This window comes from Doryrhamphus excisus, linkage group LG4 (assembly GCF_037039965.1).
Source record: "Doryrhamphus excisus strain RoL-2023G ecotype Guam linkage group LG4, RoL_Dexc_Guam_v1.1, whole genome shotgun sequence".
NCBI classification, from domain to species: domain Eukaryota; kingdom Metazoa; phylum Chordata; class Actinopteri; order Syngnathiformes; family Syngnathidae; genus Doryrhamphus; species Doryrhamphus excisus.
This window is the reverse complement of record NC_136360.1, coordinates 20,667,189-20,692,859: the sequence shown is the minus strand read 5'-3', so window position 1 is coordinate 20,692,859 and position 25,671 is coordinate 20,667,189. Positions and strand designations below refer to the sequence as shown.

The following is a 25,671-nucleotide window of genomic DNA, read 5'->3' as shown; positions in this document are numbered from 1 at the left end:
TGTGGTAGGGTTTTGGTTTAGGGTAGGGTAATGGATTAGAGTTTTGGTTTAAGATAAGGTTATGTGTTAGAGTTTTGGTTTAGGCTCAGGTTATGTGTTAGGGTTTAGGGTAAGGTTATGTGTTAGGGTTTTGGTTTAGGGTAGGGTAATGGATTAGAGTTTTTGTTTAGGCTAAGGTCGTGTGTTACGGTTTTGGTTTAGGGTAAGATTATGTGTTAGGGTTTTGGTTTGGCGTAGGGTAGGTAAGAGTTTTGGTTTAGAATTGGTGTTGAGAGTAGTGAGATTGAGGTTTCATCTCAATCCTGTGGGGTTAAGTTTAGTGTAGCCTTCACGTTAAGGTTTAGCGTAAGGTTGGGGTTGAAGTTTAGGGTTTTGCTTTAGTGCAGCGTGGGGTTCTAGGTCAAGGTTGGGGTTTAAGTTAGACTTTAGGTTTAGTTTTGGGTTACGGTCTAGAGTTTAATTTAGGGTTGGAGTTTAAATTACTGGAGGCTTAGATGAAGGGTATTGTTTGTGTTCAGGACTTGAGGTTTTAGGGTAAGGCTTCGGGTATTGTTGGGGTTTTGTTTCATCCGATACCAGATTGTTTAAAATGTGTTTTCCCCAAAATACAAACAAACATTTGATGAAGTCTTATCACTACGAGGCGCTTGACTTGACACCCAGAGTGGGGGTCTTGTGCACTCTTAAAGGTCAGAAACTCACCCCCCAACCCCCCCTGCCCCCTTGTGTGTGTGTTTAATACAGCACGTGTCTGCTTGATTAGTTTCTGAATGAGGGGGTGGGGCACATGTCAGCCCCCTTAGCCCACAGACAGGCACAGATGCTGGGGACACGTCCTGCGTGGGATCCCTCTTTTGTATTATTCATCCTCACTGTCACATCCCATTTGGAGTGGTCAGCTGGATGTGATGCAACACACACACACACACACACACACACACACACACACACACTTGGAAAATGGAAATGGAGTTTGTTGAGCCATCGGGGGTTTTACATGTGTCACATAAGCAGCTCATTTGAAGATTTATTGGGTCTAAGTGTTGCTAGCAAGGATTCTTTTGATGGAGGAATCACGTGTGTGCGTTAATGTGCATGATGTGTCAACTCAGGCAAGATATCAAACCGGAGCGTTGCACACGTGCACCCCAGCTGGGAGCTTGCACGTATGTTTTATTGATGAGAAGAAGAGGAAGCGTGTATGAAGGAGGCGAGTCCAACAAAGGTCTCAGTGAAGACGACACTGGAGCGCTGGAGCCAACCACATGAATGACAAAGTATGCCACGCTCGTGGGGAATGTCCGCCGCTTGGCCCACGTTTCTTACTCATCGGCTTTTTTGCGTGCTTGGAGCTTTTGTTTGCGTTTAGTCTTTGAAAAGAGGCGCGTGTGTTCGTGCGCTGATGCTGGTGTGTTTGCAACTCAAAAGGGGTTGTGTTGCTCCAACAATACAAAACGCAAACACGCAAATAGTTGGGAAGGGAATTAGCATATTTGACTCACAAATGGTCTCCTTTTTGCTGCCTCATCAGTCCGTGATGGAGACCAGGGGCCTCAAACTCAATTTACCTGGGGGCCACTCGAGCTAGGGTCTGGGTGAAGCTGGGCCGCATCAGGTAAAAAAAAAATATATATATATATATATATATATATATAAAATAAAAAATATTAATAAATATATAATTAAAACAATCTTTGGAAACGCTCTGATAAAACATTAAATTATTATAATTATGAATTATGATAAATAAATTAGTGATTATTAAATTATTAAATAAATGTTTACTGTTAATTTTTATTTTTCGACACAAAATAAGATGGAAAAATAAATAAGCAAATCAAAAAACAAATGAAACAAATAATTTTTCATTTATTATTAAATTATTAAATAAATGTTTACTGTTAGTTTTTATTTTTCGACACAAAATAAGATGGAAAAATGAATAAGCAAATCAAACAACAAATGAAACAAATACATTTTTATTATTAAATAAATGTTTAATGTTAATTTTTATTTTTTGACACAAAATTAGATGGAAAAATAAATAAGCAAATCCAAAAACAAATGAAACAAATTAATTTTTATTTATTATTAAATTATTAAATAAATGTTTAATGTTAATTTTTATTTTTCGACACAAAATAAGATGGAAAAATAAATAAGCAAATCAAAAAACAAATGAAACAAATACATTTTTATTTATTATTAAATTATTAAATAAATGTTTACTGTTAATTTTTATTTTTTGACACAAAATAAGATGGAAAAATAAACAAGCAAATCAAAAAACAAATGAAACAAATGAATTTTTATTTATTATTAAATTATTAAATAAATGTTTAATGTTAATTTTTATTTTTCGACACAAAATAAGATGGAAAAATTAATAAGCAAATCAAAAAACAAATTAAAAAAATTAATTTTTATTTATTATTAAATTATTAAATAAATGTTTAATGTTAATTTTTATTTTTCAACACAAAATAAGATGGAAAAATAAATAAACAAATCAAAAAACAAATGAAACAAATTAATTTTATTTATTATTAAATTATTAAATAAATGTTTAATGTTAATTTTAATTTTTCGACACAAAATAAGATGGAAAAATAAGTAAGCAAATCAAAAAACAAAAACAATTTTCATATCAAGGCGGGGGCCTCAAACAAGCGTCCCGCGGGCCGCATTTGAATGAATGAATGTTGATATTGTATACCTATGTTTATGGATAATACCAGCAATACCTATAGAACGCCACTAGGGGACATCTATTCCCGCTACGACCACTTCCCCCACCCTCTAAGCTTTACAAATGACTTCATAACCTTTTCCACACCGATTAATTTCAATTAATCTCAGTTATGTTTAAAATGTGATTGATGTAATACATTTAAGTGTGATGAAACAAATCTGAAATCAGGAAGGGGTCAAACGCCGTTTCACACTAACTGTATAAATGACAATAAAAGCTTCATTCGTGCTCCAGTAACTCCTGGCTGACACTCAGCAATATTTATTATATTTACAATATTTATTCCCTCTTGCAAACTACGATTTAAACGGGACGTGTGGATATTAATTATTGAACTTTAACGTGTTGAATTTGTCCTATTTTTGTATACATTAAACAACAGGATGTTAAATCAGCTAAAATGTGCATAAAGCAAACATATGATCCAGTTTCATGTCGATAGGTGTATTAAAAATACTCAAATGATCTTTCAAAGCTCCAACCATGGATTAATTGCGAGTTAACTCTGGTGATATGAAATATTTTGGATGGCCTTCTTTAAAACGTTATTGTTATTGTAACAGATCATTATGATCGTATTATCATTGGGTATACTGCATTACGCACATTCAAACTCCGGTTTCCTCCCACATTCCAAAAACATGCTAGGTTAATTAGCGACTCCAAATTGTCCATAGGTATGAATGAGTGTGAATGGTTGTTTGTCTAGATGTGCCCTGTGATTGGCTGGCCACCAGTCCAGGGGTGAATGAATGAATATATGAATGTCCTATTGTCTCTGATTATGTCTACTATATTGGCTAATAGGAGTGCAAAGGTGACCATAGGGGTGTTATTTCATGTCTAGAGGGCTCTAGTTAGCGCGCAGACCTAACAGCTAGGAGACTAGGTACTCCGGTTTCCTCCCACATTCCAAAAACATGCTAGGTTAATTGGCCACTCCAAATTGTCCATAGGTATGAATGTGAGTGTGAATGGTTGTTTGTCTATATGTGCCCTGTGATTGGCTGGCCACCAGTCCAGGGTGTACCCCGCCTCTCGCCCAAAGACAGCTGGGATAGGTTCCAGCACCCCCCGCGACCCTCGTGAGGAAAAGCGGTAGAAAATGAATGAATGAGGATATCTAAGTTGTTATGTGTAATCGAGTGCTTAAATGTATACAGGAAGTGAAACTTCAGTGTGGTACTATTGAAAGACTTTTGGTAACAAGCATTAGCATACAGTACAGATCAGGTCTAGACGGCTCTAATAGTGTTAAAAGGAATATTTAGAAGGTCTCTGTGTCTTATTTTATCATTATGTCTAATATATTGGGTAATAGGAGTGTAAAGGTGACTATAGGGGTGTTATATTATGTCTACGGGGCTCTACCCGTACGAAAAGAAAATATATTACTTTAAATATATTGTATTATATTATAATATATTATTTTTCCATTATATTTTCCAATACATTATATATTATAAATACATGGAATAATATATTTTTGTACATATATTATACAATATATTATATATTCATGTAATATATGGCAATATATTCCAGAATATACAAATGATTGGATTTAATATATTTCAATATATTGAAAGCGGCAAATATATAATATATGAGTTTATGTATCCCAAATTATATGCAGTTTTATATATGTAAAAATATAGTCCTTTTTTGGTCTTGATCGCAAGATATTTTTTATATGTATCAATATATACACATATATGATCTATGCATATATTGCAATATATTGGAAAATATAAACATAAGATCCCATATATGGAAATATATTTCCTAATACATTGCATTATATTTGCCAATATACTGCAATATTTTTTTTTCTATAAGGGTAATAATGTTAAAAAGAACATTTCTAAGGTGGTAAACAAGTTGTCTGGTCTCTAACTCCCCAAATGTTCCATTTCCAAGTAAGGGACCCTACTTGGTGGTCATGCACTCATCACGGTGGGATCTGGAATCCATGAAGTTGCAGGAGAAAAAAGAAAAAAGCTTGTTTTGATGGGAATAAAAGTGGGTTGTGGCTTGGTAACCACAGGAAAATGTGGCTCTCAGGTTTGAAACCAGTTTAGAATCCCTGTCTTGTCGCCACTCTTTCGGTCTAAGAGTGCCGAATAGACAAGATACGTACATCTTTTTAAGTCATTTTAACTCGTTTGAACTTACTCTGATAATGTCATGTTTTCCAAATCCCAACATCCCATCCTACCAACATGCTGTGTTGATACAGTAGCAGTAGATACAGTACAGTAGCACCCGTCCTGGGAAACATGAGTGAAGTCGGCCCCGTGGCCCCTTCAGGGAACAAGGTCATATGAGGATGCCAAAGTAGTAGATGACAGAGATTGACGTCCTACGGACGCGATGGTTTGATTGTGATGGTTCGCCTGACAGTCCTGACATGAGAAGCTTCAAATGATTTGATTTTGGCTTTCCTGAGCAGTACACTAAAGTACTTTGATCTCGCCACTGAACATTCCGGAAGCGTAAACCCTGATATCACGGGTTGGGTTGCGCAATACGGCAGAGGATGTTATAGCAGTAATAAAACCAACAGTAATAGTATCAACAGTAAATAGTATCAACAGATACGATATGACAGTAAATAGTATCAACAGTAACGATAGCAACAGTAATATCAACAGTGAATAGTATCAACAGTAATGATATCAACAGTAATATCAACAGTAGATAGTATCAAAAGTAATGATATCAACAGGAAATAGTATCAACAGTAACGATATCAACAGTAACATCAACAGTAAATATTAACAGTAACGATATCAACAGTAATATCAACAGTAAATTGTATCAACAGTAATGATATAAGCAGTAACGATATCAACAGTAAATAGTATCCATAGAAAATAGTATCACCAGTAACAATATCAACAGTAAATAGTATCAACAGTAAATGGTATCAACAGTAATGATATAAGCAGTAACGATATCAACAGTAAATTGTATCAACAGTAATGATATAAGCAGTAACAATATCAACAGTAAATAGTATCAACAGTAACGATATCAACAGAGAATAGTATCAACTGTAAATAGTGTCAGTAGTAACGATATCAACAGTAAATTGTATCAACAGTAACGATATCAACAGTGAATAGTACTTGATATCAACTTGGTAGTGATATCAACAGTAATGATATCGACAGTGAATTCTATCAACAGTAACGATATAAGCAGTAACAATATCAACAGTAAATTGTATCAACAGTAACGATATCAACAGTGAATAGTATCAACAGTAACAATATAAGCAGTAATGATATCAACAGTAAATAGTATCAACAGTAACATCAACAGTAAATATTTTCAACAGTAATGATATAAGCAGTAACGATATCAACAGTAAATAGTATCAACAGTAACGATATTAACAGTAAATAGCATCAACAGTAACGATATTAACAGTAACAGTATCAACAGTAAATAGTATCAACAGTAAATGGTATCAACAGTAACAATATCAACAGTAAATAGTATCACCAGTAAATAGTATCCATAGAAAATGGTATCAACAGTAACGATATCAACAGTAAATAGTATCAACAGTAACGATATCAACAGTAACGATAGCAACAGTAATATCAACAGTGAATAGTATCAACAGTAATGATATCAACAGTAATATCAACAGTAGATAGTATCAAAAGTAATGATATCAACAGGAAATAGTATCAACAGTAACGATATCAACAGTAACATCAACAGTAAATATTAACAGTAACGATATCAACAGTAATATCAACAGTAAATTGTATCAACAGTAATGATATAAGCAGTAACGATATCAACAGTAAATAGTATCCATAGAAAATAGTATCACCAGTAACAATATCAACAGTAAATAGTATCAACAGTAAATGGTATCAACAGTAATGATATAAGCAGTAACGATATCAACAGTAAATTGTATCAACAGTAATGATATAAGCAGTAACGATATCAACAGTAAATAGTATCAACAGTAACGATATCAACAGAGAATAGTATCAACTGTAAATAGTGTCAGTAGTAACGATATCAACAGTAAATTGTATCAACAGTAACGATATCAACAGTGAATAGTATCAACAGTAACGATATCAACAGTGAATAGTATCAACAGTAACAATATCAACAGTGAATAGTACTTGATATCAACTTGGTAATGATATCAACAGTAATGATATCGACAGTGAATTCTATCAACAGTAACGATGTAAGCAGTAACAATATCAACAGTAAATTGTATCAACAGTAACGATATCAACAGTGAATAGTATCAACAGTAACAATATAAGCAGTAATGATATCAACAGTAAATAGTATCAACAGTAACATCAACAGTAAATAGTATCAACAGTAAATGGTATCAACAGTAACAATATCAACAGTAAATAGTATCAACAGTAACGATTTTAACAGTAAATAGTATCACCAGTAAATAGTATCCATAGAAAATGGTATCAACAGTAACGATATCAACAGTAAATAGTATCAACAGTAACGATATAAACAGTAAATAGTATCAACAGTAACGATATCAACAGTGAATAGTATCAACAGTAACAATATAAGCAGTAACGATATCAACCGTAAATAGTATCAACAGTAACGATATTAACAGTAAATAGTATCAACAGTTAATAGAAACCAGAGATAATGGTATCAACAGTAACGATATCAACAGGAAATAGTATCAACAGTAACAATATCAACAGTAAATAGTATCAACAGTAACGATATCAACAGTAAATAGTATCAACAGTAACGATATCAACAGTAAATAGTATCAACAGTAACAATATTAACAGTAAATAGTATCACCAGTAAATAGTATCCATAAAAAATGGTATCAACAGTAACAATATCAACAGTAAATAGTATCAACAGTAACGATATTAACAGTAAATAGTATCACCAGTAAATAGTATCCATAAAAAATGGTATCAACAGTAAATAGTATCAACAGTAAATAGTATCAACAGTAAATAGTATCAACAGTAACGATATCAACAGTAAATAGTATCAACAGTAACGATATTAACAGTAAATAGTATCACCAGTAAATAGTATCCATAAAAAATGGTATCAACAGTAAATAGTATCAACAGTAAATAGTATCAACAGTAAATAGTATCAACAGTAACGATATCAACAGTAAATAGTATCAACAGTAACGATATTAACAGTAAATAGTATCACCAGTAAATAGTATCCATAAAAAATGGTATCAACAGTAAATAGTATCAACAGTAAATAGTATCAACAGTAACGATATCAACAGTAAATAGTATCAACAGTAACGATATTAACAGTAACAGTATCAACAGTAAATGGTATCAACAGTAACAGTATGAACAGTAAACAGTATCAACAGTACGGATATGAAGAGCTGTGTGACTGTATCTTCCTACACAACTGTATCTTCCTGTGTTTTGGGGTGGAGGTGCTAGACGTGTTTTAGTGTGTTTTGCGTTGCTTTGCGGACTCTCCATTGTCCTGGTCTCTTGCTCCACTTGCTCCACTTCCTTTGCCATCCATTCCCAAATGTTCTCTATGGGATGCCAATGGGGAAGATACGGGATGCTCCAAAGGAGGGATGTTCTTCTCTTTCCGCCCTCACCTTGACACCCCACCCGCCCTACTTTGGCCAGAAGGTGCTCATCGATCCACCCTCAATGGTGCAGGCGTGTGTTCCCCTTGGAAAAGGTGAAGGGATGTTGCTTGTTCAATTCCCGTGCGGAGACCCCAGCTGGGGGCCCGGGGATGTTTGGTGCTCAAAGTCTGTCCGTTCCACTTCGGTGCCTCCTTTCTTACCAGCTAACCAAAAGCCCAAAGTGACCCCCTCCCATTTCATGGCAGTTTGCCCCCCCCCCCCACCTCCGCCCCTCCGTGGTTTGTTTTATGCGACCTCTGATGTTCTTTTGTCTGTAAGCCGACTTTCAAACGTTGGATTTATTCCTGTCGCTTTAATGGCGAGATGTGTTTGAAATTGCTCGCTTTGCACGTTTTGCATGACAATGACGGCCATTGATTGGCTCCCACTCGCCCCTGCTGGCCGCCGACCATCACCCCCCCCCGGCCCCCCCTTTTACCAGAGAGGCACGTTTCATCTATTTTCATCTGCGCTTCTTTGTCTTAAAGGAAGCTTTGATGAGCGGCCGCAGCCCCGCTGACACAAACACGACACGCTCAGCTGCACATGATGTCACCGCTTCGCTCGTCTACGTCCAATTAACACCAGCCCCCCCCCGACCCCCCCACCCCCCCACTCGCATCTCATGGCTCCACTTTTACTAGCATGTCCTCCATCTAGAGCTACTTCTGTTCCTCCCATGCCAGTTTTAGTGGAAGTTGTGACTTATAGTCATCCCTCATTTATTGCAGTCATTGGTTCCAGATTCCACTACGATAAGTGAATTTTTGCAAAGTGCGATTCAATGTTAATAAACCTAATATTTTGGACGTTAGAGCATAGAAAACCTGTTTATGACTGTCTAAATACCAGTTTTAATGTGATTGGAGCCCTCTACACATGAAATAACACCCCTATAGTCAGCCATGGCATGTCCGTCTCAGCCGTGGCATGTCCGTCTCAGCCGTGGCATGTGGGCTCAGCTCTGCTGGCTCAGTAGCCAATCTCCATGTGGTGTGAAAAGTAATATCACTGACTAGACATTCTTCATAAATGTTCTTCTTTATTCCCATAATAACTTTGATTTAATCAATTTCCCCAAAATTACAATTCTGTTTCCTTACTGTCCCTTTTAATAATTCAACCCAATGCTACGAAAATAAACCACCCTCAAAATAAAATTGCGACCTTTTTTTTGTTCAAAAACTTTTTTTTTTAATATTCTGATTTCATTCTCATAATTTTTTTCAACATTTTCTGCTATGTAATTTCCAAAAATTACATTTTTATTTTGTTTTATTTAGCTTAATATCACGACTTTCATAAAAAAAAATTTTTTACATTTTCTTCCTTTAATATTTCAACTCTATGCTACTAAAATGAGATTATTTATTATAAAGTTTTTTTTAATATTTTAAATATTTTTAAATATTTTCGCTAATATTTGGACTTTATTATGTTTTTTTTGTTCCAATGATAGCAACTTTCTTGTAGATGTTTGGATTAGAACTTTAATTTTGTCTCATTTTCCAAAAATGACATTTTCTTTTGTTTTGCATAATAATACTTTTCAACAAACGTGTTTTTTTCTTTTAATATTCCAAATCAAAGCCAGTAAAATCTTTCTCCTTAATATTATGAGTTTATTCCCGTAAAATTTTTCTTTTTTCACAACCATTTTTTAAATGACAATTTTGTGTTATTTTTTGTCTTAAGAATACATGTATTTAAAAAAAAATTCTTTAATATTTCAACTCGATGCTACTAAAATGACATTTTCCCTTATAATATTACCAGTTTATTCTCATAAAATTGCAACCTTTTCTTGTTAGAATACTACTTTTTTCTCTGTATTATTAATTTTAATTAGTTTCAAATTTTTTCCAGCTTTATCCATATGAATTTTATTCTAGTAATGATTGACGTTCTTTTGACTTTATTCTCTTAACTTTTTTCGCAACCCCTCCCAAACTCCAACTTTATTCATTTTGTTTTGTTTCTCATAATATGACATCTAAAATTGATTTTTATGCTTTCATATTTCAACTCGATGCTACTACAATGACCCTCAAAACATAATATTATCATGTTAATTCTGGGTAAATGTTACCCTTTTTTCCTTTTAATATTTGAACTTTGAACTTCCAACTTTGTGTTCTCATAATAACGTTTAAACAATCTCATATTTCAACTTTATGCTATTCAAATATTTTGCCTCATATTATGATGCTATTTTTGTAAAATTGCTCTTTTTTTCCTATCTGAAATATTTTGACTTTATTCTTGTCAAATTACTTTTGATGTTCCATTTGAGCTCCAGAAAAAAAAGAGGCCATTTTCCATAAAGAGATGACATTTATTTAGGAGGTAACAGACTCTCATCAAAATTAAGTTAGAAAACAGATTTGAGACGACCAAACAAAGGGTTAAGACAAAGATTTAAAAGTTAAGACAATGAAGACTGTGCAAATACAAATAAAAAACTAGGATTCTTATTAAAATATCCACTGAAATCTATTGTAAGATGCCCAGTGACGCATACAGTAGCTATAAATAAGATGTCTTTTTACAAGTCAGGTTTTGGCAGTGTTGGTGTTTTCAGTCCGACTGCCCGTGACAGGAAGAACACTTTGAAATGTCTTCTCTAAACAACAACAGAAAAACCTTTTGTCAGGAAAGGATACATTCATACAAAGAGAACATGATTCAAAACCAGTAGAAAAATATACACAACCCTGAGACGAGCACACCAAAACCTCTTCTCTCGCTCTTGCCAGCTTATTTCCTGACTTCAGGAGGACCAAGATGCGTCCAAATAGTCGAAGAACGGCGACAGGAAGGAGTCGCTCCGAGCACAAAAAAAAAAAAAAGAATTCTTCTTTGCTTCCACAGCAAAACGCTGATGGATTCAGTCAGCAGTTCGATGCAAATACAGTGGAACCCTTTTAAGTCCAAGGATCAGCTTGTCATTGTCGTTGCTGGTACTCCGTATCGCCTTTTTTCTACTGAATGCCACTCCTAAAACGACCGGCCATGGGGCCAAAGAAAGCTGCCAGTGTCAGCGATTTCATAAAAAGTGTCATAAACACGACTGAATTCAGGAAATAACACATTTTCTACTTATTTTGTACTGAATGTGACTGCTAAATAACACCCCATGGGGCCAAGGAAAATTGTGAGTGGTAGCAATCCAATAAAGAGGATGAGAAGCACTACTGAATTCAGGAAATGGCTCATTTTTTTAACTGAATGCGACTGAGAAATGACCTGCCATGGAGCCAAAGACAGTTGCAAGTCCCAGCAATTTGGTAACTAAGGTGAGAAACCCGATTTAATACGAAAATACCCATGAACAAAAGTCTAAAAAAAAAAAAACCCTAATTACACTACAAATTTTTTTGTCATATTTTAAGAAAAATTCTTGACGAGAAACAAAATACTGCTGTTATTTTTGTCACCAAAAAATGAAATGTGTGAAACTGAGTTAGCTTATGTGAGAGGAATCCAGGTTTGGACTACCATGCTTTTACTCTGAAGCTTACTTTGCACTGAACAGGAAGTGTTGGAATCATGGTTTGGTGCTGCTTAGCTTTTCATAGAAATGAGCCCAGCCGAGGACATAAGCACCGCTTTATGAGTTGGTGGTCTCAGACTTAAACGGGTCCCACTGCGCTCAATAAGTTAAGGATCCCTCCTTCTTGTGCCTCTTCCAATGGGGAGGGGGGGGCATGGGAAAGACACACAAAAAGACGCAGCGAGTAAACACATCCTGCAAGGGGAAAAAAGGCGCAGAAGACGCTCTTTCAGTCTTTTACTTTCCAGGAATGGAGTCAAGTCCAAAGTCCAAAGGCCAAGGATATCAGGAATACCAGCGGGGAACAATCATCCCGGTCGCCGTGGTCACCATCTGTGTGGAAAGAAGCGGAGACAAGGAGATTAAAGTTCTGGTCGGGGGGACTTGGGAGGCTGCGTGACGACCCCGGGAGGGCGCATGACCACTGAAGCATGCGGAGAATGACGCCAGCTCGTCAAAAGGGACGTCTTGTGCGGGATTAGTATGTAGCATTAATGGCGCCACGATACGGTTACGGTTAGCGCGTGGGCTAAGCCGCTCCAACCAGTCAAGAAAAGCAAAATCAGAATCACCTCTAACCAGCACAATTTCCCATTTCATTGTAGTATACAGCCGGAAACTGGAAAAAACAAGCCCCACTGAAGGCATCCGTCAGAACAAGCTAGGCTAGGAGTGTCCAAAGTCTGTAATAACCAGAAAACTCAAAAAAAGGGAAAACTTTTATGAAAATATTGACAGAAAAAAGTCACAATTTCCCGAGGAAATAAAATAAACTTAATAAATAATTAAAATAATATAACAAATATGAATTAAAAAATATTTAAAATAATCCATAAATGATTTTAGTAGTAGATATATATGAAATATTAAAGAAAAAAAGGTTTTCTGCCATATTTACATATTTTACTGTTCGTGAATATGGACTTCCCCTTTGAAATAATTACGATGCAAAGAAAAAAATAACATTTTAGAAAAAATTACTTTTTTCAAATTAAGTTGAAATATTAGAATATGAAAATAAACTCAGAATTCTACGAGAACATTTTCCAGAGGAAGGGTGAAATGTTTGGAAAATAATCAATAAAAAAAGAAAAGAGAATAAAGTAAAGAAAAGTTCTAATTTTGCTAAATTAGGTTGCAGGAAAAGTCAGAATAAAATGTAAATAAAATATTAAAAACTAGATTTATTTTTTCCACAGATTAAAGGAGAAGGAAGACTGAATATGTGGAAAAATGTAAGAAAAACAACAAAAACGGCACAAAAATTTTTTTTCAGCTGTCACAAAAGAAACAAATATTTGTGTTAAAGTTATGCTTGATATGCATCTTTTCCCTTTTTTTAGTCGGTAACTGACATTTTCCTGAAACGTACCCATTTTCTACTGTTGATTACTAAGGAACGGAAAAGGGTAGAAACAAACTTTTGTGTTCCTTTTTCTTTATAATTAAGTCATTAATAATTCAATTAACTTCCTAGTTAAAAATACTCTTTTTGATTCATTGGATGTCCTTCAGTTTTCGTCAAAGCTTAAGGGAGGAATTAACAAAAGCACAGCTACCATCATATAACAACTTCAATAATGACTTGGAGTGCATGAGAAAGTAAATGAACATTTACAAAGCCAATGATGTCATGGTGGCAAATGTTAGCATTCCCTCGACTTGTGTTAAATATTTGGCGTCTGTGATCTCCAGCTGCTACCTCAAGACCGCCTTGGTGGCGTTTTCGAAGAGGGAAAACGATGTTGATGATTTCACCAAATTAGCATATTTAGGGGCGACAACACTGCCAAGGGAGGCCTTTTGGGACCACAAACCACTTGAAGAAGACGTAAAGCTAGATCATCATCGCTGGGTCACCCCCGTGATCTGCCTGGGTGCACGCCGAGGTGAACGCTTCCAAATGGGAAGCTAATAGGACTTAAAGGCATTAGCTAACATCCTAAGTAAGCTTCTTGTGCGTTCAGGAAGCCTAATCCACAAAGCACACAACAAACTGCATCCAATCTACCAATCGGCGTCCACATTTAGGAACTTTGGACTAACTATTTTTCCACTAATGCCGAAATGTCGAAATGTAGATTAGAGCTGGTATCGGAAGTATCCATATTTCAGTATCAATCGGCACATCACTATCTGTGCTGCGACCCGTTTCATAGCGTTAGCATTGTTAGCATTGTTAGCGCGGTCCAAGGCGTCTCTGTGCAGCTGTGTGAGCATCACGCAACAAAACATGGTCTCCTCTTGTGCAACTCAATGTCCGCCACTTTGCCAACACTTCAGCACCAAGATTACATAATTGACGATGAATTAGCAAACCCAATTTTATCCACGGCAGATGCCCCCCCCCCCCCCATCAGAGCTCCATGACAGCTCCTGACTTTTTAAAAGGTTCTAATCAAATTAGCGCGGCTGATTATTCAGCCATTGCAAGCACCTCCCCTTTCTCTTACTTAGAGGAAAGCCCAATAAAAAGTCCATTAGAATTATGCAAATGAGCAGACTGATTACCCAAGGGAGCAGATGCCAAGTGTGTGTGTGTGTGTGTGTGTGTAATAAAAGCTTCATTGAGTTTGGGCATTAATAAAACATTAGTATTGAGTGACTTGGAGGGGGGTGGGGGTGGCGGGGGGTACTCCACACTCCTCCCTCGTCCCACTCTGACCTTTCCATTTTACAGCAGCTGCCCGGGACGCCACAAGCCCGCCGAGGAACAGCAACCCCCCCACTCCCTCAAGCGTGACCTCTGACCCTGCCAGGTGTACGCCATCATGCAGCCTCGCCAGGCGACGGTTGAAGCCGTTAGAATGAAGGGAAGTGCTGCTTATGTTTACCAGTTTGGTGTGACCAGAGGCGATGAAATGGGGGGGGGGGGGGGTAGACAATCATTTGTGAGGTCGTCACAGTTCACTGGTCTTCACGAGGGACCTTCAAAAGATTCTACTTTTACGTTTGACGTCCATGAAGATGGAAAGAAACGGCACAGGTTTCGTTCCAAATGTCAAATGTCTAGAGCAGGGGTGCTCATTAAGTCGATCGCGATCTACCAATTGATCGCGGAGGTGGTACTGGTCGATCGCGGCGTGACATTAAAAAATTATCATCCTCGCATCAATGCCGTCACTTGATTGATATACAGGGCAGCCATTCAGATGACAACTGAATGTTGCCCTTTGGGTGACCAATCAAATCAAACAACGTCTCTAAGTGCAGCAGAACTTACGATGTCAGCCTATCATCCATCCCCGTTACTTGATTGACATACAGGACAACCAGTCAGATGACAACTGAATTTTGACCTTTAGGTCACCGCTCATGTGTAAACAACGATGCAAAGTGCTAAGCTAGTCGGCGAATTGCGTCAGATTTTAAGCCCTCGCTAAAGTTTATGGTCACTAAAATGAGTGAAGTAGCTGGACCAAGTAAAAAGGCAAAAACATATCACTTCCATACGGAATGGGAGGTGGACTTTTTTTTCACAATGTCTTTTTCGAAGTGCGTTTGCCTGGCTAACCTGGCTATCAGCAGCTACTGTCCGGACTATGCATCCCTGGCTGATTCAATTCAGTGCAAGTCATCAAAGTAAACTCAGGTAATTACAAAAAATGTTAATAGTTAATTATGTGTGTTTTGCAATATTGGCTCATTTGGTTATGTAAGGTACATCAACATACATTGTACGTACAAATAATCCTCAATACATTTGAAAATAAATAGATGTTTTGCATTTTTGTAGTGGGTAGATCATTTTGACTCGGTCATTTTAAAAGTAGCTCGCATGCTGACAAAGTGTGAGCACCCCTGGTCTAGAGACACTTTCCAATGCTACCGAATGACAAGGTGTCTCAAAACCTCTGACTGCTGTTACAGTACAGTAATTCCTCACCACTTTGCAGCTACTTTGCAGCAGTTTTTCAAAAATATTTGAATAAGTCATGCTCTTTTGGTTGAATATTATTACTAGCACATCTGAAGCATTTGGGGCCTGATTGAAGCATAAAAATGATGCATTCAAAGATTCTGTGTCGGTATGATGACCAGTATTCTACACTGCTGGGGACTACAGCTATGGACATTAACCCAGGCGCCAAGCTAAAACTCCACACATTTACAGTCTTACTTGTGTTTTATATGTCCTATTATGTCTACCATATTGGGTAATAGGCATGTAAATGGGATTATAGGGTTATAATTATTTCATGTCTTTCTTATGTGCCAAGTACCTAACTAAGTATTCCATTTATAAGTACGTCATCGGGTCTGGAACCGACTAACCGCCACTAAAGAGGGATTACTGGAATGCAACGCTTGCTAATAGAATGGTTAGGAGGATCGCTATTAACTACACAAGATGGCAGCGGCTGCATTTGGAGCAGCACAAGTGGCTTTATCTAGCTCTGCATGCGCTGTAAAATGTTGGTTTGACATACATACACACACACACACACACACACACATATATATATATACACACACACACACGTATATACATTCATTCATTTATTCATTTTCTACCGCAGTGGAAAATGGGGTCGGGTGGTGCTGGAGCCTATCCCAGCTGTCTTTGGGCGAGAGGCGGGGTACACCCTGGACTGGTCGCCAGCCAATCACAGGGCACATATAGACAAACAACCATTCACACTCACATTCATACCTATGGACAATTTGGAGTGGCCAATTAACCTAGCATGTTTTTGGAATGTGGGAGGAAACCGGAGTACCCGGAGAAAACCCACACATGCACGGGGAGAACATGCAAACTCCAAACAGAGATGGCCGAGGGTGGAATTGAACCCTGGTCTCCTAGCTGTGAGGTCTGCGCGCTGTACATACATATACATGTTTTTTTTATTTTATATAATATATGACAGTGGGTTCCAAGATAGCTAGGTTTTCTTTTCTACTTTCTCATGCAGTCCAAATCATTACTAAAGTAAAAATACAAAGAAGCAAGATAAATATAATCTGAGGATTTGTGGTATTCTGTCATCCACATACACAAATAGTATTTGAGTAAAAAATATATATCATATCGCTTGGACTCAATCAACCGATACCATGCAATCATTCCAAGTGATTATTTCTTATCAGCAATTATCAATCATTGCTAGCATGTCTGTATAACGCTTACTGGTGTCAAATCGTAGAAGCGACATGCACACATGTTTGCTAATAGGAATGCAGGCCACACCTTCATTCCTCCCAAATTAGAGGAACGATGGCTGGCTTCCTTTTTAAAGGACGGCCAATGTCAGCAATGGGTACTTGTATCGCTCCGTATGTGTGCAAGATAGAAAACAGCTGAGTGGAGGTTTTCAGCAGCATAAACATTCAATGGAAAATACATTTATACACACACACGATTCTCCCTCTCTGACCCCAGCTGAAAGTTGACAGCCTCTGGAGCTCAGTATTTTTAGGCAGGCATTAGTCTCGGCTGCCAAAGTGAGCAAAATATAGCTTTGCTTCTCCTGGTCTTACTCGTGCTGCAACTCCGCTACTTCTGTGTGTGTGTGTGTGTGTGTTGCCGTCTTTCTATACTTGTGTGACATCCTACCTTTTGTTGTGTGGACACAAGCGATCCTTCTGCTTATTCTTCCCCCGCGCTCTGCTGTAATTAAACATAAAGGCAGCAGGGCGGTCGCCACGGTAACTACAGAAGGATGCAGCGCCTTGATCTTTTTTGACTTAAGCCAGCCTGTCTGTCTCCAGCCGTGCCCCCGAAACCAGAATGCGTGCCACTGAGACAGTGGTCCCTTGCCGCCCCTCACACCCAGCTGTGTGTACGGTCCCTGAGGGCGGCGTCTGGGCTTTACGTCACCCTCTTGGCATCAAACGCCACGCAAGCCCGTATGGAAGTTACAATCTTGTTTACCAAAGGGGGGGAAATGTGGTCTTTTCAAGTCCCAGAAAACGATCTGTCAAAGTGAAAATAACATGCCTATAGGAAAAGCGCTACATTGTCATTTGCAATTCCAGCATGCACTCGGGAAGTTCAAAGCTACTCCATGTGGAAAACAAAAGGGGATGCCTATGTTTAAATAGATGGAAAAGTCTCGCAATGTAACAAAAAATAAAATCAAAACCAATGAGCCAAAAGTACGTAACCATTCAGTAACTCCACTTGAATTTGCCCTCCATCCCTTGTCACTTCTCCATGGGAACTTTAGAACCAGCATCACCTGGAACGTCAGCACAGCAAGGTTGAATAGAAGAACTTGACACACTTCTAAAGATCCATTTCCAAGCTTTACAATCGTCTGAAGTTGATGATGGGGGGGTTCCTGTCATATGATAGTCATCTCTCGCTAGATCGCCCTTTTTCCAAACATTTACCAGAAGAACAGCTGTAATTTTATGAGAATAAAGTCAAAATACGGGACAAAATTGTCGTATTCCAACAGGGAAACAGAAGAATAAATGGGTAATATTATTTCATTTTAAATGGTTTCAATTTCACTTGTGTAGTACCTTTCCTCCTCCAAGGTACTCAAAGCGCTTTGACACATCTAAATGTTCATTCATATTTTGTTGTCGTTGTAATTATCCTCTATGAAATGTATTTTATTTTCATATTTTGGGTCCCTGGAGTGGATGAATTGGATTTACCTTATTTCCCATGACAAAACTTGCTTCTTTTTTGGTACATTCATACTAAGGAAAACTGAGGTCATTCTATGCGTTTCCATTATGAAAGGTTGTGGTTATCATATATAACTGGCTTCTAGATTAAAGTTTAAAATGTGAAGTTTGGTGTCTGTTAATTGTTTGCGTGCCTAGCGGGCAGGTTATGAGGTGTGCGAGGATTCTCAAGAATTTCAAGCACCAGGATCCCACAGAAGCTCCCTTATCCAGGACTCCCAAATGAAAAATAATGACCTTAACAGCCAATCTCTGCTGGGAAAATACACTCAAGCCCAAAATACTTTGCTCTCATAACCTCCAGAGGCCCCAGCCTCGACTCCTCGACTGAGCGGGCCGGCCCACTCGCCTACCTGGCACTACAAGCTCAGGCCTGATCCGATGACAGAGGTCCTCTGTTGAGGCACTCGCTCTGTAATTAGCAACGCCGCTGACATTCCTCCAGCTCTGCAGACCAGGGCTCCAGTGTGTTTATCCAACACCCGGTCGCCACAGCGGCGAGATCATGTGTAACCTTGACAACAGTACGGGCCTGGAAACTGGCCCGGTCCGGCTCAAACACACATTCACCTGCGAGCATGTGAAATGAGGAGGGAGGAAATACTCACCGTGGGAAGATCAAGGCGTCCACATGTCTCTAGGCTGACAGGTACTTCCATGTACTGACGAAGGCGGTGGGAATGAGCGAGTAGGGAACGCTGGTCACGCTGTCCCAAGAGTCCGACGACGGGTCGTAGCAGTCCAGCGTCTTACACCTCTGAGCCCCAAAGTACCCCCCGACGACGTACAGTCTGTTTCCCGACGCCACCGCGTGACAGCTGATCCGTTTGGCCGTCACGTCGCCGAACTTGGACCACTGGTACGTTTCACTGTTGAAGCGGTACGCGGAGCTGGCGGAGAACTCAGTGTCGCCCCCGATCACAACCACGTGGTTCCCGACCACCGCCGCCGCCGTGTAGCGCCAAAGCTGCGGACATGCTGCCGGGACGGACCACCGGTTCTGGCACGGGTCGAAGCACTGAACCTTGGGGTATTTGTCTCTGTTGACACTGGTGCCTCCAAAGGCAAACAGCTTGTTTTTGGCACCGACGACAGCGGCGTTGCTCACGCCTTCTCTGAGCGGCGCCACAAGCGTCCATTTATTGCTTTGAGGGTCGTACTGCTCCACCTGTTTGAGAGACACGGACGGGGAGGCGGGGAAGGATCCCGCCAGGGAAGTGTGTCCTCCCACGACGTACAGGATGTGGTCCAGCTCCGCTGACCCGTGTCCGAATCTGGCAACCAACATGGGCGCCGCTTTGGACCACTCGTCATGCAGAGTGTCGTAGACCCAGACATCTTTGGAGGCGCCGTTCTCAGAGCCACGCCCCCCAGTGACATAAACCTGCAACACAACAACCACATATTAGGAGTGCCACGACTTGGAAGTTCCCCATTATGAAAAAAATGTGATTTTTATTGATGTAAAAGTAATGTGTGCCTACAGTCTGTTTCTGACCACCAAAAAATGACGACGTAAATACAGGCTTCGCTACACATCTTAAGATAAAGCATGGATCTCTGCCAGCTGTAAGTTTCATCATTTTCTTTTTCTTTTAGGCTAACCTAGCATGATGTTGCTGTTAAAATGTGAGTGTAGTGTTAGCACTTTAGCATCACATACTATCCCACACCATGTTAATATGACAAGTGTTACAGTGTATAGGTCAAAAGTACACAACAGCACTTCTTTGAGACTCCAACAGTTGAAAAATAGTTGCTAAAAAGTTTGTTGCCCAGATGGACCTGACAATGTGGTTACCTTGCAGCCAATGGCGCAGGCACTGCACTCCTTTCTGGGGCTGGGGATGTCCGTTTTGGGGGTGATCTCTTTGGTCTTGTTGTCAATCACATAGACTTTGTCGCACATGAAGGTTTGCCCGCCAAGCAGTAGCAAGGCTTGGCTGACCTTCCTGGGCCGGGCGCAGAATCCCGTCACGATGCCATCGTTCTGCAGGATCCTCATCTTGCAGCGCACAGCATCCTCCACGATCTCCCGGCCCACCTTGTGACACATGACTAGCTCCTCCGAGGCCACGTTGTTGAGCAGGTACGTCTCCGGCAGAAGCGCCAGGCGGACGCAGCGCAGCAGCTCGGGCAGCTCGCTGTGCCGCTGCTCCATGTCGGCTTTGACCCAATCAATGACTGCCTCGTACACCAGGCTCTCGTCCTCAACCTCCAGCTCCTCGCTGAGAATCAGCTCGCGCACTTTGTCTCGGGGGAGGTTCAGGAAGTCCTCGGTTTTGTAGAGGGTGGCGAAGTTGGCCAAGCACATCCTCCACGACAGCTCGTACAGTCTCTGGCATTGGTGAGCGTCTGACAGCAGCATCATCCCCAGACAGTTGGACTGGTGCAGGTTCTTTTCCAGAAACTCTGCCGCCGCGTCCCTGATGTCATGGAACTGGAGCATGTCACCAGCCTCCAGGAGGGACTCTGCATTTTCCTCATTGATGATGACCCGGGCCGAGTAAGCATAGTCCAGCAGCAGCTCCAGCACCTCGGGATGCAGAGAATCGTGGAAGTTGACTTCTGCGTCGCGGCTCTCCCTCAGTCCGCCGCTGAACATGGCCTCAAAGTAGCGACTGCAGGAGGCCAGGACCGCCCGGTGGCAGGGGAAGGCCTGGTTTCCTGCCTTCAGGACCACATCGGTGAAGACCTTACGCTTGCGAAGCAGGTTGAGCTGGGTCAAAAGGCTGTCGGCGTGCGACGTCTTATGGAAGAGGTGGATGTTCATTGAGCCCGAGCTGGAGCGAGACTTTCGGTTTTCGTGGCTACTGACGGACATTTTGGATCTGGAAGCTGGATGGGGAACAAAAGTGGTCAGAAGTTTACATGCAAAACTTGGATAATGACCCCAAACACACATCAAAGCCCCAAACTCAACCATACTGTGTATAACATTTGAAGAGCTTGCAACCAAAAGGCGCTAAATCCAATTTTCACTAAGTTGCATGTTTTTCATGAGTTTAATAGACCTCTGTCATGTGTATCCAAATCACATATTTTGGTCTTGAAATCATTTGAAAAAATATGAAAAAAAGTGATTATGAAATTTAGGCTTTCAACCAAAAGGCGCTATTTCCATTTCAGATTTCAACCAAAAGGAGCTAAATCCCTTTCTTTATTCTTTATTCTGATTGGCCCAAGTTTCCCATCTATTGATAATCTGACCAATCAGAGAGAAGAATACAATTGGCACTGCACATACAGAAAGCCAGTATCAGTGCACATCCTGTTTTGTTTGTGTACATTAAGTACACGTATGATAGTTACAGTATGTTATGCAATTCAGGAGAACACAAATTGTGTTTTTACAGTATTCTGTAACATGGAAGTTTTTTTTACGCCATAAAAGGCATGTCTCTACCTTGACACCTCCAACTTTCATGAGAAACATTATTTTACTTGTACTAAAAAACATACAATGTAAAGAGTTTGTAATGAGATGATTTTTGTCGAAATCCATCATTTCAGCCAAAAGGCGCTAAATCCGAACAAAAAAATTTATTTAAAAAAAAATATATAAAATACATGGTGTGTGCAGGATTTTTATAGCCTATATTGATAGCTCTTTCATTTGCAATATAGGATTGATGACCAAATAGATTTATATGTGCGTAATTAAAAATCATTGATTTTCTTGAAATCAGTCAAAATGGATTTAGCGCCTTTTGGTTGCAAGCTCTTCATTTGTGGACTATGCCTCAAATCCTGGGTCCGTGCCAGGAAACCGACCAATTCTGCAAAGAAAACTGGTTAAATATCAAGACGGAATTATACCAGAAGCTTGCCTCTAAAAAGCATCACAATTCAAACGTGTGCCATCAATCTGTAGCGGTTTGTATGGGAAACGCTGACATTCCAAAAGCTTGAATAGGGGTGAATATCATACAAGTACACTCCTTCAACTTCCTGCCCAAACAAAAAGTGGTTGCCAACAGCAGGTTGTTAGGCGGTAATATAACTTGGCCCTGGTAGGTTCAGGGGAAATGAACTTCAGACTTTAGCCAGTTAAAAGGCAAGCCGACACAGAGCACTGCCTACACAAAATCCCTATAAAACATATGTCAATGTCCAAACAAGTGGCCTTCACACACAGCCATGTTGCTAATGACACCAGCGTGCCTCCTTATATCACATTTCCACATAAACATATCAAAACGTGTCAGGAGACATGAATTGTCCTGATTATAGTCACGCAATGTACATGATACATACTCCATCCAATTGCAGCGAGACTTCATGCATATACATAGTTGACAAACATTATTATTATTATTATTATTATTATTCGGTCTGGACTACGAATACAGTACTGAACTACAAGTGTGAATGCACCCTCAGGTTTAATCACAGGACCTGCTTTTTACTTCCCAGGACCAGAGGTTCCAGGAATGTTCCAGCAACAACAATAGCAGCTTTGAGGGTCCCAGCCCAACCCATTGACAAGGTACCACCTCACATGAGTCACTTATTCTTATGTAACCACTTTTCTAAACATCCATCAAGTGGATTGGGACACGTTTGTAGTGGGAGATCGTACACCTCGTCCCGGTGTTTGTCCTTTGGGAGAAAAAAAAAACTAAAAGAGGCAATAATAAAGGGTGCATGCCACATTGCTATTGTTGCACTGCTGGATCACATTAAGTCGCCTTTTGAATCTTGGTGCTCTGTGGGCTTGCGTGGACGGACTCTGGGTGATATACAACTGATTTTGTGCAGCGAAAAAGTAAAACTCAACTTGAAAGCTCGCCTTAAAAAAACACACGCACGCAAACTGTGGATTTCAACTTGTTGGACATGCAGGAGAAATAAATAAATAGAGAATGTACACAATCTTACCGTAATAACGAAAGCGACGCGTATCCGGATTCTTTTTGTCGACGACTTCACTCACAACTTTTTCCCCCCTTTAAATCTAAGCCAACCAGCTTTCCCAGTTTAGGATTATTTTATGAGCCAAACTCCTCGATGACTTATCCATTTGTGGCGATTCCGATGACTTTCCAAACAAAGTTTAGCAGAGGAGAAAGGAGTTGGGAAGCTAGTTAGCTCCACCAGGACAGCCTGTCTACACTGTGAATGACGAGCACGAGCACACAGCAGCAGAGCGCTGGACTGTCATGCGCAGTACAGTCCAGGTTTTGTAGCGGCAGCAGGGGTGGGCGGGTCCGTCCATATGCTGATATTGTCAATAGCAGGGGTGCCCAAACCTTTTACAGCGAGGGCCACATAGCGAGAAAATGAAAAGATGCAACTTTGCCAATTTGATATTTTGTAAAGTATGCTAATAAGTTATATAAGTTATATATATTTCAAGATGCGAGCTTTAAAAGCCTATTATTAATATCAACTTCACCCCCCATTTCTAAAATGCTTTCCTCCCTAAATGTGTAAACTTTCTTTTTAAATCATCTTTGGAAATGTTCTCAATTTTCTTCTTTCTAACTTACTTTACTCTTAATATTACTAACTAGAAAAGCACTTGGAGAGTTCAAGCTCCATAGTTCCCCCAAAAAATCACAAAAATTGACAGCTCGTGTTAGTAATGCTAACACGCTAACACCTATCATATTACCGCCAAGTTAAGTATGCTAATCTTAGTATGATAACACCTAGCATTATAGTGCATAGTGTTTATATACTGTATGTGCCTATGAAAAGGGATGTTAATATTAGCATGCTGGCAATATTAACATGCTAAATTTAGCGTGGCAACTCCTAGCACATTATCAATGCTAACATGCTAACGTTAGAATGCTAACACCTAGCATGATAGTGGTGTTATACTGTACAGTACATATGTGTACACATGAAAATACCAAACAAATACCAAACATACTAATGTTAGCATGCTACCAATGCTAACATTAACATGCTAGCACCCAGCATGATAGCGCAATGTGGGGAGGCTAAATGTAGATAAAATATAAAGTAGAAGAGCTATATCATAAAAATTAAATAAATAAAATCAATATTTAATGACAATTAAATAAAGTTGGGGTGCACGGTGGAGAGTGGTTAGCACGCAGACCACACAGCTAGGAGACCCGAGTTCGATTCCACCCTCGGCCATCTCTGTGTGGAGTTTGCATGTTCTCCCCGTGCATGCGTGGGTTTTCTCCGGGTACTCCGGTTTCCTCCCACATTCCAAAAACGTGCTAGGTTAATTGGCCACTCCAAATTGTCCATAGGTATGAATGTGAGTGTGAATGGTTGTTTGTCTATATGTGCCCTGTGATTGGCTGGCCACTAGTCCAGGGTGTACCCCGCCTCTCGCCCAAAGACAGCTGAGATAGGCTCCAGCACCCCCTGCGACCGTTGTGAGGATAAGCGGTAGAAAATGAATGAATTAATATATTTATTTATATATGTATTTATTTAATAACAAGAAAATACATTTAAATATATATAGAATTGATATGAAACAAATATATATTTAATGGAAATAAAATTAACTAAATAGCCACTGAATCAAAATAAAATACATCTTTAATCCAAATAAAATGCTTTAAAATAAAATAGATATTTAATCAAAATAAAATGGAATTGTCATATCATGAAAATCATATAATCAGTATTTTAGGAAAATGAAATAAAGTTTAAATTTATTGAAATAAAATCAATAAAAATTTATATTTAAAAATATATAAAAATTAAAGCTATCTGTAATATAAAAATAGAGATTAAATAGATTAAATTAAATGAAGTCAATATTTTGTACAAATTAAATAAAGTTGATATTTATTGAAATAAAATAACATAAAATGGCTACTTAAATAAAATGATTTAATCTCATACAATAGAATAGATATGACATTAAATCAAATTTAATTAAATAAAATCAATATTGCACTAAAATTTAATAAAGTTGAATCAAACAAAATAGATATTTAATAAAAAGAGAATACATTTAAATATAATCCAATATAAATTAAATACATCTAAATTAAATAAAATAAATATATATTGGAAAATATAATCAAATTATACAGCTTTTGAATCAAAATGAGATTAGAC

At 38.8% G+C, this 25,671-nt stretch overlaps 1 protein-coding gene across 1 annotated transcript; it reads right to left on the bottom strand.

Moving 5' to 3' along the window:
• Positions 1-10,740: 10,740 nt before the first annotated feature.
• On the bottom strand, positions 10,741-23,756 carry enc3 (ectodermal-neural cortex 3). The gene is made up of 4 exons (XM_058073578.2): positions 23,494-23,756; positions 20,414-21,450; positions 19,221-19,996; positions 10,741-12,303 (listed from the first exon to the last, which is right to left on the bottom strand). Exons 2-3 carry the CDS (start codon positions 21,434-21,436, stop codon positions 19,250-19,252), a joined length of 1,770 nt encoding a protein of 589 aa, XP_057929561.1. The 5' UTR covers positions 21,437-21,450; positions 23,494-23,756; the 3' UTR covers positions 10,741-12,303; positions 19,221-19,249.
• Between the last annotated feature and the right edge of the window lie 1,915 nt (positions 23,757-25,671).